This window comes from Nicotiana tabacum, chromosome 3 (assembly GCF_000715075.1).
Source record: "Nicotiana tabacum cultivar K326 chromosome 3, ASM71507v2, whole genome shotgun sequence".
Classification (NCBI taxonomy): Eukaryota; Viridiplantae; Streptophyta; class Magnoliopsida; order Solanales; family Solanaceae; genus Nicotiana; species Nicotiana tabacum.
The window spans coordinates 151142563-151164048 of NC_134082.1; the positions used below are offsets into that span (position 1 = coordinate 151142563).

The 21486-nt window shown below is 35.2% G+C and overlaps 1 protein-coding gene across 1 annotated transcript; it reads left to right on the top strand.

The window, feature by feature from the left end:
- The first annotated feature begins 96 nt into the window (after positions 1-96).
- LOC107815709 (thioredoxin O2, mitochondrial) lies at positions 97-19441 on the top strand. The gene is made up of 6 exons (XM_075250056.1): positions 97-501; positions 13488-13553; positions 13654-13704; positions 13977-14056; positions 17367-17411; positions 18993-19441. Exons 1-6 carry the CDS (start codon positions 246-248, stop codon positions 19089-19091), a joined length of 597 nt encoding a protein of 198 aa, XP_075106157.1. The 5' UTR covers positions 97-245; the 3' UTR covers positions 19092-19441.
- Positions 19442-21486: the final 2045 nt, after the last annotated feature.

Consider the following 21486-nt stretch of genomic DNA (forward strand, 5'->3'; position numbering starts at 1 on the left):
GATAAAACGGGCCCTATTGACAAAGAAGTCCATATAGTCAAGAAGCCCAAAGAAGAAAATCGTTTTCGCAATTGACCCCATGTTTTTCTATTGCTCACCATTTCATTCCCCATCTTGTCACTTCTGCCGGACTCGTCCTAAAAAAGGTTCGAAAACCCTGAGTAAAGAAACCAAAAACTAAAACCCTTTCTCAAGATTTGAACGAGCGAGCACCACAATCAGACACAGAGCGAAAGAGAGAAAAGATGAGAGGAATATCGGTGATACTACGGCGTTTAATTGGTTGCAGATCATCCTTCATAGCACCGGGAGGACGCTCTTCTGAATTGGGCCAAACATTAATGGTGTCATCCGCCGCCACCGTCTCCTACTCCACCCTAACTCTATTGGAGAAGCCCAATCTACTTCCTGGATTCCAAATTACGGCAAACCTCATCCCTGATTTGCAGTCTCATAACGTTCTCAATCATTCTAGAAACTTCTCCAGTCCAGCTTCCTCAGGTTTGTTAGTTACATATGATAAGCCTCATGTCATTTTATTTTTGAATACTGAAAAGTCTATATTTGTATGCTAAATCAGAAAACTAGTCCAAGTGCATTTAGTTTGACAAATCCAGTGGGTTTTAGGTCATCCTGTGGTTAGCGCGAAATATGCAAAATCTAGTTAGTGTTAGTAGGGATTTGTGGTATAGGTACGTCAGAAGTTTGAATCTTGCTGTGAAACAAGTTTTGTATTTAAGGGGAGAAGGGTAGAGGGATATGCTCATTATCCACTGAGTTTCAAAGCCGTAAACGACTAACTTGGAAAAAGGAGGAAAAAAGACTTCCAAGTCTCGTGGAAGAATATAGCATACATTTTTTGGTTAACAAAAAACTTGTAATTAAAGGAGTTCGAGGGTCAAATTAAGAATAACAAAAGTTGTGGGTAATATTAAAATTTTCAAAAACCATACTCATTCAAATTATTTCAAATTTTCATTTCCCTCTTCTTTCTCATTCTTTCATTCTTCTTCCTTACTTTCTTTTTTCTCTTTAATATTTTGTTGCTACTGCAGGTAGTTAGGTATGTCTTCTTCTTCTTCATTCTTGGTCTTTTTCTTCTTTCCCTCTTCATTTCATAAAATTTCATCTTCTTCTTCTTTTCTTATTTTATCTTTGGTTTAAAATATACGAGAAAAAGAGAAAAATATAAAATATTACAAAGCGAGTATTTTGAAAAATACCCTCTAGAAATTTTGAGACATCCCCATAAATGAGTATTTTGTTGAAACATCTCCGGGATGTTCGAAACATCTCTCCGTGATGATTGAAACATATCCCGGGATGTTTGAAACATCTCTCAGGTTGTTTGAAACATTCATCGGGATGTTTGAAATATCTCACGGGTTGTTTGAAACATCCATCAAGATGTTTGAAACAATCCCGTGACTTTTGAAACATCTTTCGTGATTTTTGAAATATCCATTGGGATAAATGAAACATCTCCCATGAAGTTTGAAACATCCCCCGGGATGTTTGAAACATCCATCGGAGTGGAGTAGGAGGCGATGTTGTTTGAAACATCTATCGGGATGTTGTTTGAAACATCCATCGGGATGTTGTTTGAAACATCCATCGGGATGTTGTTTGAAACATCCATCGGGATGTTGTTTGAAACATCCATCGGGATGTTTAAAATATCTCCCGGGTTGTTTGAAACTTCCATCAGAATGTTTGAAACAACCTCGTGACTTTTGAAACATCTCTCGTGATTTTTGAAATATCCATCGGGATAAATGAAACATCTCTTGTGAAGTTTGAAACATCCCGGGATGTTTGAAACATCCATCGGGGTGGAGTAGGAGGGGATGTTTTTGTACATTAAAAAAACTTTAGGGGTTTTAAAAATTATGTCATTAACTCTAATAACAAAAGTGTCCCTTCTACCCCATTCTTAATACTTTTGCCGTAAAAATTTATATAAGTTTTGAAGTGTCTTAATAATTTAAATCCCCCAACTTGGAAAAAAGAGGTAAAAAAGTCTTCCCAAGTCTCGTGGAAGAATATAACATACATTTTTTGGTTAACAAAATACTTGTAATTAAAAGAGTTCGGGGGTCAAATTAAGAATAACAAAAGTTGTGGGTAATATTAAAATTTTCAAAAACCATACTCATTCAAATTATTTCAAATTTTCATTTTCCTTTTCTTTCTTCTTTCTCATTCTTTCATTCTTCTTCCTTACTTTCTTTTTTCTCTTTAATATTTTGTTGCTACTACAGGTAGTTAGGTATGTCATCTTCTTCTTCTTCATTCTTGGTCTTTTTCTTCTTTCCCTCTTCATCTCATAAAATTTCATCTTCTTTTTTTTTTTTTATTTTATCTTTGGTTTAAAATATACGAGAGAAAGAGAAAAATATAAAATTTTACAAAGCGAGTATTTTGAAAAATACCCTCTAGAAATTTTGAGACATCCCCATAAATGAGTATTTTGTTGAAACATCTCCGGGATGTTCGAAACATCTCTCCGTGATGTTCGAAACATCTCTCAAGTTGTTTGAAACATTCATCGGGATGTTTGAAATATCTCCCGGGTTGCTTGAAACATTCATCAGGATGTTTGAAACAACCCCGTGACTTTTGAAACATCTCTCGTGATTTTTGAAATATCCATCGGGATAAATGAAACATCTCCCGTGAAGTTTGAAACATCCATCGGGGTGGAGTAGGAGGGGATGTTGTTTGAAACATCCATCGGGTTGTTTGAAACATCCATCGGGATGATTGAAATATCTCCCGGGTTGTTTGAAACATCCATCGGGATTTTTGAAATATCTCCCGGGTTGTTTGAAACAACCTCGTGACTTTTGAATCATCTCTTGTGATTTTTGAAATATCCATCGGGATAAATGAAACATCTCCTGTGAAGTTTGAAACATCCCCGGGATGTTTGAAACATCCATCGGGGTGGAGTAGGAGGGGATGTTTTTGTAAATTAAAAAAACTTTAGGGGTTTTAAAAATTATGTCATTAACTCTAATAACAAAAGTGTCCCTTCTACCCCATTCTTAATACTTTTGTCGTAAAAATTTATATAAGTTTTGAAGTGTCTTAAAAATTTAAATCCCCCAACTTGGAAAAAAGAGGTAAAAAAGACTTCTCAAGTCTCGTGGAAGAATATAGCATACATTTTTTGGTTAACAAAATACTTGTAATTAAAAGAGTTCGGGGGTCAAATTAAGAATAACAAAAGTTGTGGTTAATATTAAAATTTTCAAAAACCATACTCATTCAAATTATTTCAAATTTTCATTTTCCTCTTCTTTCTTCTTTCTCATTCTTTCATTCTTCTTCCTTACTTTCTTTTTTCTCTTTAATATTTTGTTGCTACTACACGTAGTTAGGTATGTCATCTTCTTCTTCTTCATTCTTGGTCTTTTTCTTCTTTCCCTCTTCATCTCATAAAATTTCATCTTCTTCTTTTTTTATTTTATCTTTGGTTTAAAATATACGAGAGAAAGAGAAAAATATAAAATTTTACATAGCGAGTATTTTGAAAAATACCCTTTAGAAATTTTGAGACATCCCCATAAATGAGTATTTTGTTGAAACATCTCTGGGATGTTCGAAACATCTCTCCGTGATGTTTGAAACATATCTCGGGATGTTTGAAACATCTCTCAGGTTGTTTGAAACATCCATCGGGATGTTTGAAATATCTCTCGGGTTGTTTGAAACATCCATCAGGATGTTTGAAATATCTCTCGGGTTGTTTGAAACATCCATCAGGATGTTTGAAACAACCCCGTGACTTTTGAAACATCTCTCGTAATTTTTGAAATATCCATCGGGATAAATGAAACATCTCCCGTGAAGTTTGAAACATCCTCGGGATGTTTGAAACATCCATCGGGGTGGAGTAGGAGGGGATGTTGTTTGAAATATCCATCAGGATGTTGTTCGAAACATCCATCGGGATGTTTGAAATATCTCCCTGGTTGTTTGAAGCATCCATCAGGATGTTTGAAATATCTCCCGGGTTGTTTGAAACTTCCATCAGGATGTTTGAAACAACCTCGTGACTTTTGAAACATCTCTCGTGATTTTTGAAATATCCATCGGGATAAATGAAACATCTCCTGTGAAGTTTGAATCATCCCGGGATGTTTGAAACATCCATCGGGGTGGAGTTGGAAGGGATGTTTTTTTAAATTAAAAAAACTTTAGGGGTTTTAAAAATTATCTCATTAACTATAATAACAAAATTGTCCCTTCTACCCCATTCTTAATACTTTTGTCGTAAAAATTTATATAAGTTTTGAAGTGTTTTAAAATTTAAATCCCCCAACTTGGAAAAAAGTGGTAAAAAAGACTTCTCAAGTCTCGTGGAAGAATATAGCATACATTTTTTGGTTAACAAAAAACATTTAATTAAAAAAGTTCGGGGGTCAAATTAAGAATAACAAAAGTTGTGGGTAATATTAAAATTTTCAAAAACCATACTCATTCAAATTATTTCAAATTTTCATTCCCCTCTTCTTTCTTCTTTCTTCTTTCTCATTCTTTCATTCTTCTTCCTTACTTTCTTTTTTCTCTTTAATATTTTGTTGCTACTGCAGGTAGTTAGGTATGTCATCTTCTTCTTTATTCTTGGTCTTTTTTTTCTTTCCCTCTTCATCTCATAAAATTTCATCTTCTTCTTCTTTTTTTATTTTATCTTTGGTTTAAAATATACGAGAGAAAGAGAAAAATATAAAATTTTACAAAGCGAGTATTTTGAAAAATACCCTTTAGAAATTTTGAGACATCCCCATAAATAATTATTTTGTTGAAACATCTCTGGGATGTTCGAAACATCTCTCAGGTTGTTTGAAACATCCATCGGGAAGTTTGAAATATCTCCCGGGTTGTATGAAACATCCATCAGGATGTTTGTAACAACCCCGTTACTTTTGAAACATCTCTCGTGATTTTTGAAATATCTATCGGGATAAATGAAACATCTCCCGTGAAGTTTGAAACATCCATCGGGGTGGAGTAGGAGGGGATGTTGTTTGAAACATCCATCGGGTTGTTTGAAACATCCATCGGGATGTTTGAAATATCTCACGGGTTGTTTGAAACATCCATCGGGATGTTTGAAATATCTCCCGGGTTGTTTGAAACTTCCATCAGGATGTTTGAAACAACCTCGTGACTTTTAAAACATCTCCCGTGACTTTTGAAATATCCATCGTGATAAATGAAACATCTCCTGTGAAGTTTGAAACATCCCCGGGATGTTTGACACATCCATCGGGGTGGAGTAGGAGGGGATGTTTTTGTAAATTAAAAAAACTTTAGGGTTTTCAAAAATTATGTCATTAACTCTAATAACAAAAGTGTCCCTTCTACCCCATTCTTAATACTTTTGTCGTAAAAATTTATATAAGTTTTGAAGTGTTTTAAAATTTAAATCCCCCAACTTGGAAAAAAGTTGTAAAAAAGATTTCTCAAGTCTCGTGGAAGAATATAGCATACATTTTTTGGTTAACAAAAAACTTGTAATTAAAGGAGTTCGGGGGTCAAATTAAGAATAACAAAAGTTGTGGGTAATATTAAAATTTTCAAAAACCATACTCGTTCAAATTATTTCAAATTTTCATTTCCCTCTTCTTTCTTCTTTCTTCTTTCTTCTTTCTTCTTTCTCATTCTTTCATTCTTCTTCCTTACTTTCTTTTTTCTCTTTAATATTTTGTTGCTACTGCAGGTAGTTAGGTATGTCTTCTTCTTCTTCTTCATTCTTGGTCTTTTTCTTCTTTCCCTCTTCATCTCATAAAATTTCATCTTCTTCTTCTTTTTTTATTTTATCTTTGGTTTAAAATATACGAGAAAAAGAGAAAAATATAAAATATTACAAAGCGAGTATTTTGAAAAATACCCTCTAGAAATTTTGAGACATCCCCATAAATGAGTATTTTGTTGAAACATCTCCGGGATGTTCGAAACATCTCTCCGTGATGTTTGAAACATATCCCGAGATGTTTGAAACATCTCTCAGGTTGTTTGAAACATTCATCGGGATGTTTGAAATATCTCACGAGTTGTTTGAAACATCCATCAAGATGTTTGAAACAACCCCGTGACTTTTGAAACATCTTTCGTGATTTTTGAAATATCCATTGGGATAAATGAAACATCTCCCGTGAAGTTTGAAACATCCATCGGGGTGGAGTAGGAGGGGATGTTGCTTGAAACATCCATCGGGTTGTTTGAAACATCCATCGGGATGTTTGAAACTTCCATCAGGATGTTTGAAACAACCTCGTGACTTTTGAAACATCTCTCGTGATTTTTGAAATATCCATTGGGATAAATGAAACATATCCTGTGAAGTTTGAAACATCCATCGGGGTGGAGTAGGAGGGGATGTTTTTGTAAATTAAAAAAACTTTAGGGGTTTTAAAAATTATGTCATTAACTCTAATAACAAAAGTGTCTCTTCTACCCCATTCTTAATACTTTTGTCGTAAAAATTTATATAAGTTTTGAAGTGTCTTAAAAATTTAAATACCCCAACTTGGAAAAAAGAGGTAAAAAAGACTTCTCAAGTCTCGTGGAAGAATATAGCATACATTTTTTGGTTAACAAAATACTTGTAATTAAAGGAGTTCGAGTGTCAAATTAAGAATAACAAAAGTTGTGGGTAATATTAAAATTTTCAAAAACCATACTCATTCAAATTATTTCAAATTTTCGTTTCCCTCTTCTTTCTCATTCTTTCATTCTTCTTCCTTACTTTCTTTTTTCTCTTTAATATTTTGTTGCTACTGCAGGTAGTTAGGTATGTCATCTTCTTCTTCTTCATTCTTGGTCTTTTTTTTTCTTTCCCTCTTCATCTCATAAAATTTCATCTTCTTCTTCTTTTTTTATTTTATCTTTGGTTTAAAATATATGAGAAAAAGAGAAAAATATAAAATTTTACAAAGCGAGTATTTTGAAAAATACCCTTTAGAAATTTTGAGACATCCCCATAAATGAGTATTTTGTTGAAACATCTCCGGGATGTTCGAAACATCTCTCCGTGATGTTCGAAACATCTCTCTGTGATGTTTGAAACATATCCCGGGATGTTGAAACATCTCTCAGGTTGTTTGAAACATCCATCGGGAAGTTTGTAATATCTCCCGGGTTGTTTGAAACATCCATCAGGATGTTTGAAACAACCCCGTGACTTTTGAAACATCTCTCGTGATTTTTGAAATATCTATCGGGATAAATGAAACATCTCCCGTGAAGTTTGAAACATCCATCGGGGTGGAGTAGGAGGGGATGTTGTTTGAAACATCCATCGGGATGTTTGAAGTATCTCCCGGGTTGTTTGAAACATTCATCGGGATGTTTGAAATATCTTCCGGGTTGTTTGAAACAACCTTGTGACTTTTAAAACATCTCTCGTGATTTTTGAAATATCCATAGGGATAAATGAAACATCTCCTGTGAAGTTTGAAACATCCCTGGGATGTTTGAAACATTCATCGGGGTGGAGTAGGAGGGGATGTTTTTGTAAATTAAAAAAACTTTAGGGGTTTTAAAAATTATGTCATTAACTCTAATAACAAAAGTGTCCCTTCTACACCATTCTTAATACTTTTGTCGTAAAAATTTATATAAGTTTTGAAGTGTCTTAAAATTTAAATCCCCCAACTTGGAAAAAAGTGGTAAAAAAAACTTCTCAAGTCTCGTGGAAGAATATAGCATACATTTTTTGGTTAACAAAAAACTTGTAATTAAAGGAGTTCGGGGGTCAAATTAAGAATAACAAAAGTTGTGGGTAATATTAAAATTTTCAAAAACCATACTCATTCAAATTATTTCAAATTTTCATTCCCCTCTTCTTTCTCATTCTTTCATTCTTCTTCCTTACTTTCTTTTTTCTCTTTAATATTTTATTGCTACTGCAGGTAGTTAGGTATGTCTTCTTCTTCTTCATTCTTGGTCTTTTTCTTCTTTCCCTCTTCATCTCATAAAATTTCATCTTCTTCTTCTTTTTTTATTTTATCTTTGGTTTACAATATACAAGAGAAAGAGAAAAATATAAAATTTTACAAAGCGAGTATTTTGAAAAATACCCTCTAGAAATTTTGAGACATCCCCATAAATGAGTATTTTGTTGAAACATCTCCGGGATGTTCGAAACATCTCTCCGTGATGTTTGAAACATCTCTCAGGTTGTTTGAAACATTCATCGGGATGTTTGAAATATCTCCCGGGTTGCTTGCAACATTCATCAGGATGTTTGAAACAACCCCGTGACTTTTGAAACATCTCTCGTGATTTTTGAAATATCTATCGGGAATAATGAAACTTCTCCCGTGAAGTTTGAAACATCCATCGGGGTGGAGTAGGAGGGGATGTTGTTTGAAACATCCATCGGGATGTTTGAAATATCTCCCGGGTTGTTTGAAACATTCATCGGGATGTTTGAAATATCTCCCGGGTTGTTTGAAACAACCTTGTGACTTTTAAAACATCTCTCGTGATTTTTGAAATATCCATCGGGATAAATGAAACATCTCCTGTGAAGTTCGAAACATCCCCGGGATGTTTGAAACATTCATCGGGGTGGAGTAGGAGGGGATGTTTTTGTAAATTAAAAAAACTTTAGGGGTTTTAAAAATTATGTCATTAACTCTAATAACAAAAGTGTCCCTTCTACCCCATTCTTAATACTTTTGTCGTAAAAATTTATATAAGTTTTGAAGTGTCTTAAAATTTAAATCTCCCAACTTGGAAAAAAGTGGTAAAAAAAACTTCTCAAGTCTCGTGGAAGAATGTAGCATACATTTTTTGGTTAACAAAAAACTTGTAATTAAAGGAGTTCGGGGGTCAAATTAAGAATAACAAAAGTTGTGGGTAATATTAAAATTTTCAAAAACCATACTCATTCAAATTATTTCAAATTTTCATTTCCCTCTTTTTTCTTCTTTCTCATTCTTTCATTCTTCTTCCTTACTTTCTTTTTTCTCTTTAATATTTTGTTGCTACTGCAGGTCGTTAGGTATGTCGTCTTCTTCTTCTTCATTCTTGGTCTTTTTCTTCTTTCCCTCTTCATCTCATAAAATTTCATCTTCTTCTTCTTTTTTTATTTTATCTTTGGTTTAAAATATACAAGAGAAAGAGAAAAATATAAAATTTTACAAAGCGAGTATTTTGAAAAATACCCTCTAGAAATTTTGAGACATCCCCATAAATGAGTATTTTGTTGAAACATCTCCGGGATGTTCGAAACATCTCTCCGTGATGTTTGAAACATCTCCGGGATGTTCGAAACATCTCTCCGTGATGTTTGAAACATATCCCGGGATGTTTGAAACATCTCTCAGGTTGTTTGAAACATCCATCAGGATGTTTGAAATATCTCCCGGGTTGTTTGAAACATCCACATGGTGTTTATTGATCTGGAGAAAGCGTACGATAAGGTTCCTAGGAAGGTCTTATGGAGATGCTTAGAGGATAAAGGGGTACCGAGTAACTATATTAGGGTGATTAAAGACATGTATGATGGAGCTAAGACTCGGGTTAGGACAGTAGGAGGCGACTCTGAACAATTTCCAGTTAGTACGGGGTTGCACCAAGGGTCTGCGCTCAGCCCATTCCTATTTGCCCTGGTGATGGATGCACTGACTCATCATATTCAAGGGGAGGTTCCATGGTGCATGCTATTTGCTGATGACATTATTCTAATTGACGAGACAAGAGGCGGCATCAACGAGAGGCTAGAGATTTGGAGACATGCTCTTGAGTCTAAAGGTTTCAAGTTGAGTAGGACGAAGACGGAATACCTCGAGTGCAAATTTGGAGTTGAGCCGACGGAAGCGGGAGTTGAAGTGAGGCTTGACTCTCAAGTCATTCCCAAGAAAGGTAGTTTCAAGTACCTTGGATCGGTTATTCAGGGGATTGGGGAGATTGACGAGGATGTCACATACCGTATAGGGGTGGGGTGGATGAAGTGGAGGTTAGCGTCGGGAGTCTTGTGTGACAAGAAAGTGCCACCGTTACTAAAAGGAAAGTTTTATAGAGCAGTGGTTAGGCCTGCCATGTTGTATGGAACTGAATGTTGGCCGGTAAAGAACTCACACACCCAGAAGATGAAAGTAGCAGAGATGAGGATGTTGAGGTGGATGTGCGGGCATACAAGGATGGATAAGATTAGGAATGAAGATATTCGAGAGAAGGTGGGTGTGGCCCCCATGGAGGACAAGATGCGGGAAGTGAGACTCAGATGGTTCGGGCACATACAGAGGAGGAGCACTGATGCACCGGTGAGGAGGTGTGAGCGACTGGCTGTAGTGGGCACGCGGAGAGGTAGAGGGAGACCTAAGAAGTATTGGGGAGAGGTGATCAGACATGACATGGCACGACTTAGGATTACTGAGGACATGGCCCTTGATAGGGATTTATGGAGGTCGAGCATTAGGGTTGTAGGTTAGGGGGAGTGTGAATAGTTCTACAGCACAATAGAGGGAGACTATCCATTTAGGAGTTAGACTAGGAATGTCATTAGGCGTCTATTGATGCAGGACTTTACCTTCTAGTTGTACTATACCAGCCATCTATTTCGTATTTTCGTTGTCGTATCCTGTATTTCATATTTCATATCTCTTATATATTGTTGCTGTTTTATTACGCATTTTTACATAACTAATGTATCATCTCCTATTGCTTCTTTTGAGCCGAGGGTCTCCTGGAAACAGCCTCTCTACCTTTCGGAGTAGGGGTAAGGTCTGCGTACATACAACCCTCCCCAGACCCCACTTGTGGGATTATACTGGGTCGTTGTTGTTGTTGTTGTTGTTGTTGTTTGAAACATCCATCGGGATGTTTGAAATATCTCCCGGGTTGTTTGAAACATCCATCAGGATGTTTGAAACAACCCCGTGACTTTTGAAACATCTCTCGTGATTTTTGAAATATCCATCGGGATAAATGAAACATCTCCTGTGAAGTTTGAAACATCCCCGGGATGTTTGAATTATCCATCGGGGTGGAGTAGGAGGGGATGTTTTTGTAAATTAAAAAAACTTTAGGGGTTTTAAAAATTATTTCATTAACTCTAATAACAAAAGTGTCTACCCCATTCTTAATACTTTTGTCGTAAAAATTTATATAAGTTTTGAAGTGTCTTAAAATTTAAATTCCCCAACTTGGAAAAAAGAGGTAAAAAAGATTTCTCAAGTCTCGTGGAAGAATATAGCATACATTTTTTGGTTAACAAAAAACTTGTAATTAAAGGAGTTCGGGGGTCAAATTAAGAATAACAAAAGTTGTGGGTAATATTAAAATTTTCAAAAACCATACTCATTCAAATTATTTCAAATTTTCATTTCCCTCTTCTTTCTCATTCTTTCATTCTTTTTCCTTACTTTCTTTTTCCTCTTTAATATTTTGTTGCTACTGCAGGTAGTTAGGTATGTCATCTTCTTCTTCTTCATTCTTGGTCTTTTTTTTCTTTCCCTCTTCATCTCATAAAATTTCATCTTCTTCCTCTTTTTTTATTTTATCTTTGGTTTAAAATATACGAGAGAAAGAGAAAAATATAAAATTTTACAAAGCGAGTATTTTGAAAAATACCCTTTAGAAATTTTGAGACATCCCCATAAATGAGTATTTTGTTGAAACATCTCCGGGATGTTCGAAACATCTCTCCGTGATGTTTGAAACATATCCCAAGATGTTTGAAACATCTCTCAGGTTGTTTGAAATATCTCCCGGGTTGTTTGAAACATCCATCAGTATGTTTGAAACAACCCCGTGACTTTTGAAACATCTCTCGTGATTTTTGAAATATCCATTCGGGATAAATGAAACATCTCATGTGAAGTTTGAAACATCCATCGGGTTATTTGAAACATCCATCGGGATGTTTGAAATATCTCCCGGGTTGTTTGAAACATCCATCGGGATTTTGAAACAACCCCGTGACTTTTGAAACATCTCTCGTGATTTTTGAAATATCCATCGGGATAAATGAAACATCTCCCGTGAAGATTGAAACATCCCCGGGATGTTTGAAACATCCATCGGGGTGGAGTAGGAGGGGATGTTGTTTGAAACATCCATCAGGTTGTTTGAAACATCCAACATCCATCGGGATGTTTGAAATATCTCCCGGGTTGTTTGAAATATCCATCGGGATGTTTGAAATATCTCCCGGGTTGTTTGAAACTTCCATCAGGATGTTTGAAACAACCTCGTGTCTTTGAAACATCTCTCGTGATTTTTGAAATATCCATCGGGATAAATGAAACATCTCCTGTGAAGTTTGAAACATCCCCGGGATGTTTGAAACATCCATCGGGGTGGAGTAGGAGGGGATGTTTTTGTAAATTAAAAAAACTTTAGGGGTTTTAAAAATTATGTCATTAACTCTAATAACAAAAGTGTCCCTTCTACCCCATTCTTAATACTTTTGTCGTAAAAATTTATATAAGTTTTGAAGTGTCTTAAAAATTTAAATCCCCCAACTAACTTCTTGGTTATCCCGAAAAAAGGTTGATGATTTTGCAGGACAGAGTTGGTCAGTTGACTGTGACAAATTGAAGAAATGTTGGTCCAACAATTTTTGGTCTTCAATTATATAATTAGTCTGAAAACTCAAAGATGTCCCGTTTAGATGTAAAGACCACCTATCTGCTGTAACTACATTTTGAGAAAGAAAGAGCAGAAAGAGAAAACAGCTCCAAATATATGGGATTAATGACTGATTGTTTTACTGAATTACCTACTACTGGAAGTGCTGAAAATGTTGCCCTGTAAATACCAAGAACCTGAAGGATGCTGGAGGTCATGTAGCAACAAACCTTGTCTATTATTAAGGACTCTGTAGACGGTGTATGTATCCTGTTAAGGAATTGAAGGATATTTGAGGAGTAACAAAACATATACTGGTTGTATCTACGGTTACTAATACAGAGCTACATGCTTAGCTTAGAATGGCTCACACTATGGTCATGTAAAAGTTTTTTAGTATACTTTGCTTGGATTATGACCGATTGTATTCAGAAAATATAGATGTAATGTCTGCAGTTAGGATAAGCATTTAACAGTCACCTGAAGTTTAGGTTCACAGGGAGGAGCTAGAGTTGTCAGCCGATTATTGGGTACTTATACATACAATTTGTGTTTTATGTAAGGGTGTACCTTTTATTGTAGAGTAACAGATGGGAGTATGTGTGCATTTAGTCAGTGAGGATCCTCAGTTACTGATGCTATGAGTCTTTCAAGCCTCTTGAATGTCATTTTATACTCAAGGGAGAACTTGATATTTTTGGTACCGGATGATAATGGTCTTATGTGAACCCCCACCCCCTTCCAAAATAATATAAAATTCAAAAGGGGAAGAAATAATTCTATTAGGAGTTTGCTTTTTGCAAAAAAAAGTTTCTTCTATTACATATGGAAATATTTTCGATGTGACACTGATGCCCTTGCTGCTTGTTGACCATTCTGGAGCTGGTTAATTACAGGTCCATCCAATATTGTCTCAATTGAGTCTGAAGAACAGTTCAATACTTCACTTCGCAAAGTACAAGGTATTTCCATGTGATTAGGCTCAACAATATACCTGTTTAATTTGTGTATGTTAGGACTTATGGCTCCCACACTTGCTCAATATCTGTTCTTATGTTGCAGATGAATCTTTGCCTGCAATATTCTACTTTACTGCTGTCTGGTGTGGACCCTGTAAGCTTGTTAATCCTTTTTATCGATGCATATCTTTTTGTTAATATTCTTTTTATCACTGCATAATTTCAAAGATGAAATGTCCTGCATAGATTTCTATTCACTTCATTTACGTTTCCTTGAAGACCTCTCATTGTACATCATGTCAAAGCAATGAAAAGGGCAATGTCTTGCTTTCCAATTAGCTTTTCTTTAATAAGTAAATAATTTTACTATTGATGCATCTCCTGGGTGCTATTCATGATTACTTCAATGCTCCTTTCCTTTTTCAGGCAGGCTGTTATCTCCAGTAATTGGCCAATTGAGTGAGAAATATCCTCATGTGACAACATATAAAGTTGACATTGACAAGGTAAAGAAATGTCTTCCTGTTGTAATGTGTCTTAGAATCCTTTCAGGAACCCCTATTAATGCGTCATGCAAATCGCTCTTTTGGGGTGCTGATAGGTGTCAATTCTTCTTCGCTTCCTTTTTTTGGATAAGTTGAAATTATTATTTTTAAATGATGCACCAAATTGGTGCTCTTATACAAAAGAAGATACATCAGACTAGAGTACAACATTAGGGCATCTATAAAGTAATGTAATCCTCCGATCGTGAAATAACAACACAAAACAGAGATTTGAGTCTTCAGATTGCTGACACCATGATTGTCCAGATCATCAGTATTGTTTTAATTGTTGTCAAGAGCAAAAACTCTAACCAAAAGCATACTCATTTGTCACCGCATCCCAATTGACAAATGATTACTGAATATCCATGCAGTCCTTTTTTCACTCATTTCTGTTGCACCCTCCTTGTAAACATGGCCAACCTCTTGTATTTTTAGATGAAACTTAGAATCGTCACCTATCTAACCCTGCCTAGACCATCACCATCTTCTTATTCATAAGACGCCTGGCACTCCAATAGTTTCAATTACTTGACTACTACCCCTTTCATATTTGTGCTCCCTGTTCCTTCATAATTCACTGTGGATGTCAATCTCCTCAATCCCAATATGTTCCTTCTTTCCTTTCAGATTACAGCAGGAGTACTATTCTTCCTTTCTTGACACACCACCAGTGTAACTAGTTATATTTGGTCTCACTATAACAACCGTGTAACCTGAAATATTTTGCTTCATATCAATAATCTAACTTTGACACCTGGTACGTCTCGAATTCTAGTTTATCTAATGTTGTTTTATTTTGATACATATGTCACTTACAGCTATTCCAAGGTTTTGAGTCTTTTGGTGAATCTTCCTTTACGTTATAAAAATTGAGAAAATTGACATTGGAATTGGATGAAAAAAGAAACATTAATACTAGGACTTGGATAGTTATGTTAGATTCATTATGATGTAACTTGTAAGACATCTTTTATTTGTCTGTTCTTTTTACCTGCTGCATAGCTATTTAGTTTATTTCCACCTTTTTGTTTCTGGCAAATACTTAAATTAGATGTCTGTGTATGATGCTCTGAAGTCTGATCACAGCTAAAAATGGGTCTTGATTCCTGATTGTGGCTGTTCAACTTACTGGGGAATATTACAGAGAAACTCTTCTGGAGATTTGTGTGAAATAGATAATGGACATTTTTGAAATTGATATTAAGTTGCATATTACTTGGGTTTAACATCTATGTTTGTTTAATTTGTGAACCCCCTGGATCCTGATTGTATGACATCAGACAATGGGTAAACAACTGCCCAGACCAAACAGAAATAAACCCTTTTTCTTGGATGAGTGAAGCAGAATTCCTAAATTACTGGTTTGATTGGAAAAAAGCAGCTCTTTTTGTTGTTGCTTTCGTCACATTGAATTCCAAGATAATTTTTGAATGTTAGGGTTGTTTAGTTACCCTGATGATGGTCTCTAGCATACCGAAGTCATTAAAGTCGTAGGCTCGTAGCCAGCTGTAAGTCATGTTTACCTGAACTTTTTTTTTATAGCTCGTAGCCAGCAACCATGTCTACCTGAACTTTTTTTAACATAGAATCCCCCCTGAGATGTAACCTGTTATTAGTGCTGTTGCACATATATTCAGCCTAGAGTTGTTGCTGCTGCTTGAAAATAATGCTAGGGTGGTCAAATGGTTGGCTTCAAGTCCTGTTCTTGTGAGTGTTGATTTTATTTTAATATGCTGGCACGTTGAACCCAGTGTTTTGGATAGCGTGCGGTGACAAATAGCGACGAGGGCCCGCTTCACTGAGGCGAGAGGCGCGCAGCGAAGCGCTCGCCTTTTTTATGTGAAGCGACAATTTATACGAAAACATAAAATATTATATACATCTAACTAAAAACTCAATAACAATAATATATTAATAAATATATCATTCAAAAGCTACAAACTCAATAGATAGTCATAGACTCACTGAAGAACAGAGCATCAAAAGAAAATTAAAGCTACTGCCTGACTGCTTCTGCTCGATTTTGAAAAACAGAGCATAAAAAAAAAAAAATACAGCCTCTGCTCTGAAACAACAGAGCTGAAAGAGATGATGGAAGAAACAGAGCAAAGAACCCAAAAACAGAGCAAAGAAAGAAAGAAAGAAAGAAAGAAGAATAACAGAGCAAAGAAAGAAGAAGAAAACAGAGCTGAAAGATGATGGAAGAAAGAAAAACAGCGATCACTGAAGAAAGAAGAAGAAAAAGAAAAAAGAAGACCAGCAGTGGTGGTCGACCAGAAGAAGAAGAAAGTAGAAGAAAAAAGGAGAAGAAGAAAAGAAAAGAAAGAAACATAACTGGTGAAGAAGGGGCGGCTGATGGCTGACGATGGAAGAAGAAGAAAATGTGAACCCAAGCCCTAATTTTGTTGAAGGAGAACTGGAGAAAAGGGTCGCTGCTCGTATTGTGAGAAGTGATTTAACCCAAGCCCTAATTTGTTGTTTTAGACTTTTAGTAATAAACAGATGCCTTTTCTTGCATTATATTCAAATAGCGATGCCTCGAATCGCTTCTCGCATCGCAGCGCCTCTCGCTACAAAGTTAGAGGCGCTCGCTTTTCTTCATCGCAACGCAACAGACCAGGAATGGAGACACTGCCTCGCATCGCATTGCTACACGCTTTTAGCGCTGTAGCGAGCGCTATTTATAACACTGCTTTGAAGTGCTGAAGACTGCTTGTCATTTTTCTACATTAAGGCTTGCATTATAAGGAACATCAGCTGGTAGTATTCTCTGTTTGAAAAAGTGAGGTATCTTGGAGCTTATCGCTTGCCATCCCTTTGAAGTCGGCATGTTTGGTATTTTTAGTTTTGACATTGTTGAATTTGTGTGCAGATAGCAGTTGAAGTACTATTAATATGTTTAATTTGGACCTGAGTTTATCTGCAGATAACAAGTGATGAATTTATAATTCATAATTTGGCAAAAAGGAAGAATTGATAAAAAGAACATCATATGGCTAATTCGTTAAGATCATGGGTTTGCCTTCTGATGAAAGATGAAGTCTATGCTACGCGTCCTAGTTCGAATACTTTCTGATAATATGTTATGATGCTTAAATTTGTTAGTTTCTTAGCCATTAGTTTAAAAAATTCCTTAGATTAAATTTTTGTAATTCTGTAGAACTCAGTTGTTGCATTTTGGCTCTCCAAGCCTTCCAATTTAGTGGTTAATCCACTTGCATTCAATTGATCCTATCCACTTGTACACTGAGCATGTTTCCACATGCAGGAGGGGCTTGGAAATGCATTGAGCAAGTTGAACATTCACTCTGTGGTAAATATCAACTCCCTTCTTCTCCTTATCTTCTCTGAAAGCAGACACATGAATACGCGTAAGGATTAAATCAATTTAAAGATTATTATGATCAAGCAGTTAAACTTTATAACTGATCACAAATCTTATATACATGATACTGTTATATCTATCAAAAGATTTCTAAAGAATATGTTTTCTTTGTCCATTATCATAAACATATACTTGACCAGTTTTTGTTCTTGTTATTCTCTCACTCTACTGTGCTGGTAAGATATATTCGGCTAGAAGTATATAGTACTCTCTGTTTGTGATCTTTCTAGGAATTAGATATGCATGCTTTTCTACATTTAAATAACACAAAGCAGAATGAAGTTTGTTTCCAATAAATGGGTGAGTGATGGAGTAGAAATAACAATTTGGAGATCCCGAATTCAAATCCCAGCCAACGCTGGGTGTGAACCCATCTACTCTAACCTTGTGAGTGGGTTCATCCGACACCTGTGCTTGTGGGTTGTAACAGACTGCTCGGTTGATTAGTGTGTGCAAGTTGGCCCGACCACCACCTTCGAATAAAGGAGAAAAAAGAAAGATGCTAAGTTCAAATTAGCTCGGAAGAAAACCTATATAAAATTTAGCGATTAAGTTGTAAGAATGTCTAGAGATGGACTTTCCAGTAATGTAATATGATGTTGTGCAAAGCCAATCAGGGATAGAGATCCAAGGCATGTCTTTCCAAAAAACTAAGATGTTCTTGTTTATGAACAAAGGGCATCTTAGAGAGCATGATGCTCTAGACGCTGTCAACCCCTTGTCATGTCTTGGTTATGCAGGTTCATAAACTGTTAGGGAGAGCAGGTAATGGTTGGAAACAGGTGTTGTCCAGAGTTCCACTAGTTAATTAGCTCAGGGCCAAGGATGATTTATCCATTTCTCAAAATTCGAGGTAAGGTTTTAGATTGTTTTTGTGGGAAATGGACATATTGACTAGAATGTGGTGGTTAAATTATTGTCAAGAACAGAAAATGTTAGAAAGGAGAACCATGAAAAGAGGATTTTGTGTCATAGAGAGTGCTGGAAATACATGAAAAAGATCTAATGTTTGAGAGAGCGGAGATTTGTGTCTTAGTGGAGATGCATGTACACTATTAGAGAAGATTAGGGTTTTCATGAGTATTCTCCTCTAGAATGTATTCAATGTATGCGGAAATTCCAGATCATGTGATGTTTCATCAAAGGGGAATACTTTGAATCAAAGAAGATAAAGATATCACAAGAGACTGAGAGCTTACTCTGGTGCTATGAGGTTTTCGAAATAAAAATTGATGATTCTGGTGATGTATATTAAGTTCATAATCAGATGGTTTAACAACAATAACAACTACTACTACTGCTACCCAGTAAAATCCCACAAAGTGGGGTCTGGAGAGGGTAATGTGTACGCAGATCTTACCCCTACATTGATGATTCTGGTGATGTACATTAATTAAGTTCATGGTCAGATGGTTAAACAGAAACGTCAAAATCTGGTTTGAGTTATACATGGTTCATCGGTAGTCAATTTCTCTCTCTATATAAACTGAAACTATTCATCATATGCAGCCTACATTACACTTCTTTCAAAATGGGAAGAAAACATCTGAAGTTATTGGTGCTGACGTTCAACGCTTGAAAGATACCATGGAAGAGCTCTACAAATGATTTTTACCTTGAAACAATTCATGTCTGTGTTGAAGCTGATATCAGGTCTGGTTCTACAAACAGTAACTCTGGCGTTTTGAACTTTTATAGTTTCAGTAATCATTCCTAAAATTTAAGTATGCTCAAATGTAATGTTATCTGGTGCTGATTGTTATATTTTGGTTTCCCCCGAAAGCTTGTTGTTCACAAGGCAAAATGGCATCTCTTTTTCACAGCAATTCGTTACACCCCTCCTCCAAGTATTGTATAGATAAAATTATTCTTTTCTTGCTAAAGTTTATATCTCCCAAATTTACATCAAAATTAATTTATTCTATAAGATTTCTAACATTATTACTTTGATGAATTAAGATTTTAATGTATTTTGTAAATTTATTTTTATAGTGTTATATATTTTTATATAAAAACACAGTGAGAATATTAGAGTTCAGGGGTAATTAGGCCAACTTAACTTTCAGTTGTGTACTTGATAAAAAATAAGTTTAGGGAGGTTCCGATCTCTTCTGCCTTCTATGTTTATCCAAAAGTAAGGTTGTACCACCAAGCAAATGAGACGTGATAGCCACATAAAATGTTTCTTCAAAACTGTTCATTTGGCTATGAACAAACATCGGATTAAATAATTAACTATTCTTCTAGATAACATCGTGACACTATTCTTCCAAATCTATCATTTGCCTAAAGAACTTTTTTACTTCACTACGTCATAGTCTTCCTTCACTGGATTTACTTATTCATTAAAAAAGGTTTATTGCTTTGCTTTTTTAAGAAGTTAACTCACTTTAATTTTATGCGTTACATCTACTTAAACATTAGTCATTTCAGTTGATCTCAAGCAAATTAAGTGGGCGTTTGGACATAAGAATTGTAAAAGTGAAAATGATATTTGAAAATTAGAGTTCTGTTTGGACATGAATATAATTTTGTGTTGTTTTTAAATTTTTGTGAGTACTGGGAGTGAATTTTGAAAAATAGTCTTTTGGAGTTTTTAAATTTTCGAAAAATTCCAAAATTTTCAAGTTAAAATTGAAAATTTTATGATTTCGAAAAAAAAGTAAATTATTTTAGAAAAAAAGTAGAAAAATTCTTATGTCCAAACGGACTCTAAAATGGTAGACTGGGATAGAACGTAGGAGGACAACAAGGACACAACGAGGTTGTCCCGTGATATTACCCTTGTGCCTTCCCCTTGTAAGCCACAAGCATGAAACTTTAGTCATATCAGCTGGTGATTAGTTCCTCTTCCTCTCCCCAAACCCCAATTAGTAGTATTTCTTATTTAACTTGTATACACTAACAAATGTAAGACTTTTCATGGCTAATTTCTTATTCTTGTCAAGCCATATTTCATAATTAATTTCTCTTATTATCGAGAAGATATATATATATATAGGTGAGTTGAGTTGATATTGTAACTTTCTCTTTTACATGTTAAAAAGTTGAAACTTTCTCGTTCCTCTGGTTGGGTTATTCATTCATTGGAAATGTAAGGTAGATATGAAATAATTACCAAGATCTGTCTCTTCTTCAGTTTTTCTTCCTTCAGCTTTTGAAGATTCGATAATGATGAATTATTGAACAACTTGTTTTACTTTCATAGTGTAATTGTTTATAACTAAAATTTCACCAATATGTGTAGTTTCTTCAACATTGTTTATAACTTTTTGAATATTATAAAAAATCATATAAAAAGTAGTAATAAACAAATGTCTCGAATCTTAAACGTTAAGAGTTTTTACCATATTGAATTTTGCAGCGACTTGTCTTCTTTTATTCTGACCAAAATTTTCTTTCCTTATTTCCAAATTGGTCTCTCGATTGTGTGTTATTTGAGTCAGATATAACTGTAGGAGTGACTACTACAGTAAATATGACTAGGAACAGTCCTTGCTTCCTGCTTTAAGCAATGATGAAATAATAGGAGTAGCATACAATGATAGGCATAACTTGTATGTAAATCTTTAACAGCGGCAAAACTACTTTAAATTTTGATGGAGAAAATTATTCGGTTAACTGTACTGTAACACTTACCTAACGAAATACTATGTTCTAACATAGATAATACTTAAATGCCTTAAACTGCATATATTAATAGAATTTTTCAGGGGGTAGTTGGCCAAAATATGTCACATGGATTGAGCTGGCAATTAAAAAAACCTAGCTAGATATTTTCTTTGAGAACACCTCAACAATCAAAATCCAGCCATAAACTTCAAAATTTCATCCCTTTTTCTAACTATCCCTTTGTTTCAATTTGGCACGAAGTTTAAGAAAAAAAAAGAAGATTTAAAACTTGTGATCTAAGCAGTTCATAGCTATTTGTGTGACTATAAATCATCTCATTAAGGGGTGAAAGGGGAATTTTAAAGTTAAATAGTTCTCAAATTTAGAAAGG

What these genes read in the sequence shown, in the direction of transcription:
- LOC107815709 (XM_075250056.1), top strand. Translation starts at nt 246, where the DNA reads ATGAGAGGAATATCGGTGATACTACGGCGTTTAATTGGTTGCAGATCA. An exon ending in TGCTGTCTGGTGTGGACCCT is followed by an intron (nt 13,705 to 13,976) that starts GTAAGCTTGTTA and finishes TTCCTTTTTCAG; the next exon opens with GCAGGCTGTTATCTCCAGTA. An exon ending in AGTTGAACATTCACTCTGTG is followed by an intron (nt 17,412 to 18,992) that starts GTAAATATCAAC and finishes CATCATATGCAG; the next exon opens with CCTACATTACACTTCTTTCA.